A 7,643-nucleotide genomic window follows, 5' to 3' on the forward strand; every position below is an offset into this window, starting at 1 on the left:
TTGCCTGGGGCCCTGGAGGCGGATTAGGGGTGACCCACGGCCCACCTGGACTGCCTGAGGCCCCTGAGGCAACCACAGTGGGCTGACTTGGTTCCAGGGCCTCGGGCTTAGGGGCGGGGCCGTGGGGGAGGACGGGGGTGGGGGGTGGGGTGGGGACAGGGGGCGGGGTGGGACCGGGCCCTGAGCCTGTCTCCTGCCCTAGCTGGTGCCGAAGCTGACCAGGAGCTACCTGAAGGAAGGCTACATGGAGAAGACAGGGCCCAAGGTACGTCCGATCGGCCGCCTGGCCCCAGGCCTCAGTCCGCAGTCAGCGTCGGTCACCTGGGGCCAGGTGGGGCCAGGGCGGCCGTGTGTGCCAGCGGCACTCCCAGGAGAGGCCACAGCTGGCCTCTGAGTGCCTCTGGTGGGTCACCCTGGTGTGGATGGCCTGGCCCAAATCACGTCCTAAGAGCAGGGGTCCCGCTGAGCCAGGACCCACCAAGGGGCCTGGGGCCTGCCTGCCCCCCCGCACCACGTGCTGTGCCCTGCTCGGCCCAGTCCTGGCCGCAGGGCCACTCCGAGCCCAGGACCCAAGTGGCCTCGCAGCCTGGAGCCTGCGGGGAGGGTGCGCTGGTGCAGGTGGGTGTGGCGGGGCACGGCCCATGGCACCCCTGCCCCCTGGCCTGCTGTTAAGGATGGGTGCACACCCTGCCCCCTGGGGAGCCGTGGTCAGCGGGGCGGGGCGGCCTCGGGCCCACCGGCCAGTCTCCCGCACTGTCCCACAGCAGACGGAAGGCTTCCGGAAGCGCTGGTTCACCCTGGACGATAGGAGGCTCATGTACTTCAAGGACCCGCTGGTAGGGGGGCTCCGGGACCCTGGGGCCGAGTGGGGGGCTGCCGGGAGGGCGGGGGCCCCTTCGGCTCAGCCTGTGCCTGCTGCAGGACGCCTTCGCCCGCGGGGAGGTCTTCATCGGCAGCCGGGAGAGCGGCTACACGGTGCTGGACAGGCTCCCGCCGTCCACCCAGGGCCACCGCTGGCCGCACGGCATCACCATTGTGACACCGGAGCGCAGGTTCCTGCTGGCTTGCGAGACGGAGGCGGAGCAGCGCGCGTGGCTGGAGACCTTCCGGCAGGTGGTGGACAGGCCCATGCTGCCCCAGGAGTACGCAGGTGAGGGTGGGCGGGGCTGGCCAGCGGACCGCGCCCAGCGCCATGTGGCTGTGATGACGCCAGACGCCTGTCCTTTTTCTAGTGGAAGCCCACTTCAAGCACAAGCCCTAGCAAGAGGCGGTTCCGAGGCCCGAGGAATCTGGACGCACTAGATGTGGCAGGACGTGGGGCCTGTGGACGGAGGTGGTGGCTGCCAGCCCGGCTCTGAGCAGCAGCCCGGACGTGGCCAGGTGGGGCTGGAGCTCTGGCCACTGGGACTCGTTTCTCTGAAACTGCACTGTGGGCCAGCCTGGCCCAGCCTGACCTCTGACCCCATCATGCTGCTGCCCCATGACACCCCAGACCCCGCCCCCTCCGCCTCCTGGACCACTCCACTGGGGGCCTGGCCACCCCACTCAGGACAGCACAGCGCCCTCCCCTAACCGCCCTGCCACCTGCGCCCCTGAGCGGGACCCCGCCCCAACCAGGCCGGGCTGTGGGGACGGCGGGCGGTGAGCCCTGCATGCTCCCCGGCCTGCCCCACCTCCTCGTGCCCTCGCCCCCCCCAACAAGTATTTATTGAGCATCTGCCGTGTGTTCGTCGAGGGGTGTTGGGGCTGGTGTGGAAGACACAGCCGCGTCTTCAAGGGGCTGACCTGGAGTGTGCACGCGGGCCTTGCGGCCCTGGACGCCCGGCTCAGGCAGGGGACCTGGGGGTCTGCTCGCGTCTGCTCCCCTGGGGGCCTCCCATGCCGGGTCCCGGCTCGGTGCTGACCGGCGTGACCTTGCTGCCTGTGATCCCTGGAGGGTGGCAGTCTCCGGCCTGCTGCTACCCGCCCCGCAGCAGCTCCAGCCACCGAGACGTCCCGAGTCTGCCCTGTGAGAGTGTGTGGGAGTGGAGGGGGGCTGCACCGGGGTCCCGTCTCCCCAGGAAGCTGCGGAGCCCACAGCAGGGGAGTTACCCGCCTCGTCCCCGTCCTGCCAACGCACAGCCCCCAGGGGAGCCCTGGACCATGGGGGACGTCCTGGTGTCCTCTTCCCAGAATAAAGGGAGCCCTGGTGTTGAGCAGGGGTCCATCGATGTTGCAGGCTGAGGTGGGGGCTCTGGGCCCCCAAAAGGAACTTCCTACTGGCCTCAGCCACAAACCCAGCGGAGGTACTGAGGGCCTTGGCCTAGTGTCGGGCTCAGCTGCCACCCCCCCGAGCTGCCCTTCCTCTGAGACCCCATGTGCCCTCTGTGTCTGCCCGCCAGCTCAGCCCTGCCGTAAACCTACATGGAGGGTGAGGGGTGCACCTACAGAGTCAGGTGGCAGCATGAGATCCCCTACTTGCAGGGGACCCTGGCACCCCCCCTCGGCCCTGTCTCTGCTGAGATGAACTAAAGCTGCCAGGGCAGGGTCCCCAGACAGCCAGGCGGGGGTGAGGACAGCTGCAGGGTCACGCCCACCTCAGGGGAGGCAGCCGGCTTGTGCCTTCCCTCGGGATGCCGTCCACCGTCACCGCCCCGTCTTTGCCTCTGGTCCAAAGCAGCAACACTCGTCCTGGGTCAGACGAACCCCGGGCGCCTTGGACCCCTCCACGGCCCTCCTGCAGGGGTCCAGACCCCCCTGACCCTGGAAGTGCGGGCATGCCCTCGTGCGGGACCCAGGGAACAGCACTAGCAAGACAACAGTGTCACGAATGGGGGGTCTCCCAAACTGAGGGGCGTGTCTCACACGGTCACTGCTGGCTGCACACCCAGGGGGTCTTACACACATGGTCACACTGCTGGCTGCACACCTGGGGGGGGTCTCACACGGTCACTGCTGGCTGCACGCCCGGGGGGTCTCACACACATGGTCACACTGCTGGCTGCACACCTGCACGCGGGGGCCGCTCCCAGTCCTGATCGTCGGGTGGTGACGGTGGGCCATGCGGTCAGCACAGGCGGCCACCCCGTCACGCTGACCGACCTCAGCGAGCCTGCCCCAGGCTGAGGAAAAAACGGGGACACGGACAGCACGCCCCGCTGGGACGGGGCGCTCGCCGTGTTCTTGGAGAACAGTGATGCTACGCAGGCCCCCTCCCCGCCCGAGCTGCCCGTGTGGCTCCTGCGTGCTCGGGCTGACAGCTGCGATCTGCTAGGAGCCGACACGTGGGGGGATCACCTGTGTTGAGGGGGTGTGACACCAGGTGTGTGCGGGTATGCCACATGCGTCCCGCACACCTGTCCGGCAGGCTGCTTCCGCACGCGTCTAGTGCTGGCCCAGGCGAAGCGGGCATCAGCGTACACCCTGCCCCACCTGCCCACGAGCACGTCAGCTGTGTGGGTGCCACTATGGTTTCAAAACAAGCAGGACTAGCGAGTATCCATCAGGGGTTCAGGGCCCCACCTTACCCTTCCTCAAGGCCCCCATCCAACACCTCCCTCCCAAACAACCTCTTGGTGTGTGGGGGACTCTGAGCATGCACGGGCCAGCGCAGTCCCCACCAGCCCCCACTATTAGGGGGCTCAGTGCAGTCCTCACCGGCCCCTTGCTACTGGGGGCTCAGTGCAGCACCCCCTGCAGCCTTAGCCTGTAGCACATCTGGTTTCTCCAGATACAAAAGAAGCGAGTCTCGGCCAACACTGGCCCCAGGTGGCATCCACTGCCCAGGTCCCCACCTGGGGCTCAGCAGCCTGCTCTGACACCCCAGCCGGCAGCCCGGCCCCAGCTCACTCAGAAAGGACCAGCGCCGTAAAGCCCAGTATAAAGGATTTATTTAAACGCAACAATTAACACAAACCTTCAAATTCCGTTTTTACAGTAAATAGAACCATATACTTCGCCCCTCCTCATGCATGATTGCTGTGTACCAATCTACAACTCTTACTTTAATTGTGAAAAAATAAAGCGTCCCCCTTTGTAACGGCCCTGGGAACAGCTGATGCAGCATCAGTGAGAACACACTTGCTCGTTCCTGGGCTGCTCATTTGGATAAAACCTAAAACGTCAGGTCGAAGGAGTTGCCACCCAGGGAAATAAATATTGCATCTCAGAGGTGAGAAGCCCCGCCGCTTCCCTTTGCAGGAGGCCGCTGCGGCGGCCCTGCGCTCGGTGGCGGGCCGTGGCTCCCGGGGTTTGGCACGGAGAGGCGCCAGGGCGCTCTCCAGGACACAGGGGGCCAGGCCACCGCAGGACATCCACGTGCACCGGGCGCCTGTGCCAGCCGCGGCCCTCCCAAAGCAAACCAGAAACAGAGGACTGGGAACGGGTGGTGGCGCGCAGCCTGTGCTTTATTGTGGGTCAACCCGAGGCGCCCTGCGTGGCGGGCCCCGCAGCCCAGCCAGCGCGCATGCGCACACTGCCGCAGGTCCCCGGAGCGCTTCCAGGCTCGTGCACGAAGCCGCACCCACTGGGCGGAGCCTCCTGGCGCAGGTGGCCGTGGCGGCGGCATCAGTCCAGCTCGATGGGGCTGCTGTCGTCCTGACTGTCCTCGCCCTCCTGCTCCGAGGAGCCCATGAGGCTGCTCAGAAGGTTCCCTGGAAGCAAAGGCGAGTCAGGGCAGCGGCTCGGGAGCCCATGGCGGCCCCGCCCACCACGGCTGCGCCCCGCCCACCTGCGCCCCACGGCGGTCTCCCCGAGGACCGCCTAGGGGGGTCGCTGTAGTGCCTGGCAGCAGAGAAGAGGCCTTAAGTGCCCGTCGGTGGGGACTGGGTGGGGACAGGGCTCAGCCACCCCGAGAAGCCTGAAGAGGTGTCAGTGAACAGCGTCACAGACGACCGGGGCAAGCAGAGGGAGGGCTGCTGACCACCGCAGGTGCACGCACGGTCACGTGGCACCCCGACACGGCCACATCCAAAGGCTGACGTTAACTGGTGTCACCCATGGGTGCCACCGCGGCTGACACTTCCCTTTTATTTATCTAATTCTATCCAAAAAGAACAATTACGCCAGTACAAAATCTAAGTGTGAAGATCCCCGTAGACCACACAAGGGATCAGACAGAGAGACAGTCACGCAGGTGTGAAACCCTCCCTGGTCTGCAACTCGGCTCGGGCGCTGGGTGCACAGCCCTCACGGAAGTGAGTGGGCTGGAGGGCAGGACACCTGTGATGAGGAGGGACGCAGGAAGCCCAGGCCTGGCAGACACGGAGGGACACAGGCTGCGGAGGCCCAGGCACAGCGTGAGTGGCGCCGGTGGCACGAGGCATGGCCGCTGCAGTGGACTAGGAACAACTCAAACCTGTGTCCAAGGGGAAACAGCGTTTCCGGTGACCTCGGAGACGGCAGACTGTCCTGGGCGTCAGATGCCGACGCCCACCCACCCTGCCCGGAATCCCCCGAGCTGTGCGGTCCGCACTGAGGGACAAAGGGCCACGCTGACAGCAGCAGCACGCTGAAGCAGTGCGACCAAGCTCCGTGGGACAAGTCCCGCCTGGGCCTGCCCGTGTCACCTGCAGCAGCCCCGTGTGTGAGGGCATGAGGGGCAGCAGGACGCACGCGCGGCACCACACTGGGAGCATGAGCCTCCTGCAGATCTGCGGGAGGATGGCGGGGGGCAGCAAGACAGGCCAGGGGCACAAGCCTGCGAACTCTCCACTCTGTGAAACAGGATTTACCGACTCAAAACAAAATGTTAAGGGCTATAAAACCCACCTTTAAACATAGGGCCGTGTTGGCCTTGGCCTGGGGGAAGGTCCGTGTCAGAACCCAGCTGAGGGCAAACGGGCCCAGATGCTGGGGAAGTGGCCTGGCCTTGAAGGCAGAGTCAGAAACCTGGCCTGCAACGCCTACCGAGACTAAAACGCAGCGACACACAGTCTGAGCAGACCCACGGCGAGCAAGCAGCCCGGGGCGGTCAGCACCGGTCCCACGAGGCAGGCCCGGGACTGAGCCCCCAAACGAGGCTGCCCCGGTCCTCAGACTCGCCCAAACCCTGCCGGGGGACCGATTCCGAACTCCGCGAGGCCAGCACGACGCTGACCCGGAGCCAAAGACACCGCAGGAAACACCGCAGACTGACGCCCCGGTGAACACACGGTGAACGCACGCAGCCCCTCCGCGGACCCGCCTCGGCTGCTTCGCTGGGGTCCTACACCCCGGCCAAGTGAGATTCGCTCCTGGGACGCAAGGCCGGTTCGACACGCCAACATCGGCCGCCGTAACACACCCCAGTAACCCGCGAAGGAAGAAGCACGGCTGTCGCAACTGATGCACCAACTGCGCGTGACAAAATTCTACACTCTTTCACAAAAACACTCAACAGAACAGGAATATAAACAAACGACCTCCACGTGGTAAAGGCCATACGTGAAAAACCCACAGTGAACATCGCACTCAGTGGCGGACAGCTGACGCTCCTCCTGAGACCGGGAGCGAGGCCGGGGCGCCGGGTCCCACCACTGCACTGGGGTCCTAGGGTCCTAGCCGGGGCGCTTAGGCAGAAAGAGAGAAAAGGCGTCTGAATTGGAAACAAAGAAAGAAAATGATCTCTGCTAGTAAATAACATGACTATATAGAAAATCTCAAGGACTCAATTTAAAAGCTGTTAGAAGTAATAAATGAATTCCTCAGAGTTACAAGACACGAAACCAAGGTATAAAGTCCTCTGCATCTCTGCACACGATGCACACTGGAAGGGGACCCACAGAACGACCGCTCACAACGGAACCAGAAACGAAACGCTCGGGCGGCGAAGAGCGCGGTCGTGGCGTGAGCGGGCGGGACGCGCCCCGCGTCCAGCACTGGGGACAAACTGTTAAGAGGCTGATGCCGCAAAGTGACCCACGGTCAGTGTGATCCCTTTCGAACGCCAGTGTTTTGCAAAACAGAAAAACGTATCCTAAAATTTGTGTGGAATCTTAAGGGACTCCCAAATAGCCAAAACGATCCCGTAAAAGAACAAAGCTGAAGGACTCGTGCTTCCTGATTGTAAAACCTTCTACGAAGCAAAAGTAATCAACGTGGTACGTGCTGGCATAAAACAACAGAGAACAGGCACACGGGCCAGGAATAAACTGTCACATACGTGGCAGGTGGCTTTTGACAAGGGTGCCAAGAACACTCAATGGGGGGAGGGCAGTCTCCCCAAGAAGACGCAATGAGAATTGAGCGGTGCTGAGACCGCTAGACGTCCACGTGCAGAGGCGGCGGCTGGATTCTCATTTAATACTATATATGAAAATTAGAAGTGGATCGAGGACTAAACGTAAGAGCTAAAACCATTAGAAAAAAACATAGAATAAAAGCTTCATGACACTGGACGTGGCACTGAAACCTTGCATGTGACACCAAAAGCACGAGTAACAAGAAAAAATAGGTAAGTTGGACTTCGTGAAAATTTTAAGTATTTGTGCATCGAGACACTAGCAACCGAGCAAGAGTTCAGCGGGGGTGGAGGAGGGACGCGGCGGTGGACACGGGGTTTCAGGCAGGGAAGCTGCTCCGGGAGACACTGTATTGGTGGGTACGTGTCACTGTACATTTGTCTGAACCCACAGCACGCAGTCAGGAGTGACCCTGATGTCACCTGTGGACTCTGGGTAAGTGAC

At 63.3% G+C, this 7,643-nt stretch overlaps 2 protein-coding genes across 2 annotated transcripts in view; one reads left to right on the forward strand and one right to left on the reverse strand.

Moving 5' to 3' along the window:
- Nucleotides 1-1,776, forward strand: part of ADAP1 (ArfGAP with dual PH domains 1) — a 47,807-nt gene extending 46,031 nt beyond the window's left edge. Inside the window, exons 7-10 of the mRNA XM_023522377.1 lie at nucleotides 203-265; nucleotides 765-836; nucleotides 922-1,150; nucleotides 1,233-1,776. Coding sequence (XP_023378145.1) covers nucleotides 203-265; nucleotides 765-836; nucleotides 922-1,150; nucleotides 1,233-1,261 — 393 coding nt within the window. The 3' untranslated portion in view covers nucleotides 1,262-1,776. The remainder of the gene's footprint in view (nucleotides 1-202; nucleotides 266-764; nucleotides 837-921; nucleotides 1,151-1,232) is intronic.
- A 2,071-nt stretch (nucleotides 1,777-3,847) lies between these two features.
- GET4 (golgi to ER traffic protein 4) overlaps nucleotides 3,848-7,643 on the reverse strand; it is an 11,096-nt gene continuing 7,300 nt past the window's right edge. Inside the window, exon 9 of the mRNA XM_011378545.2 lies at nucleotides 3,848-4,631. Coding sequence (XP_011376847.1) covers nucleotides 4,546-4,631 — 86 coding nt within the window. The 3' untranslated portion in view covers nucleotides 3,848-4,545. The remainder of the gene's footprint in view (nucleotides 4,632-7,643) is intronic.

This window comes from Pteropus vampyrus, unplaced genomic scaffold (assembly GCF_000151845.1).
Source record: "Pteropus vampyrus isolate Shadow unplaced genomic scaffold, Pvam_2.0 Scaffold343, whole genome shotgun sequence".
Lineage (NCBI taxonomy): Eukaryota > Metazoa > Chordata > Mammalia > Chiroptera > Pteropodidae > Pteropus > Pteropus vampyrus.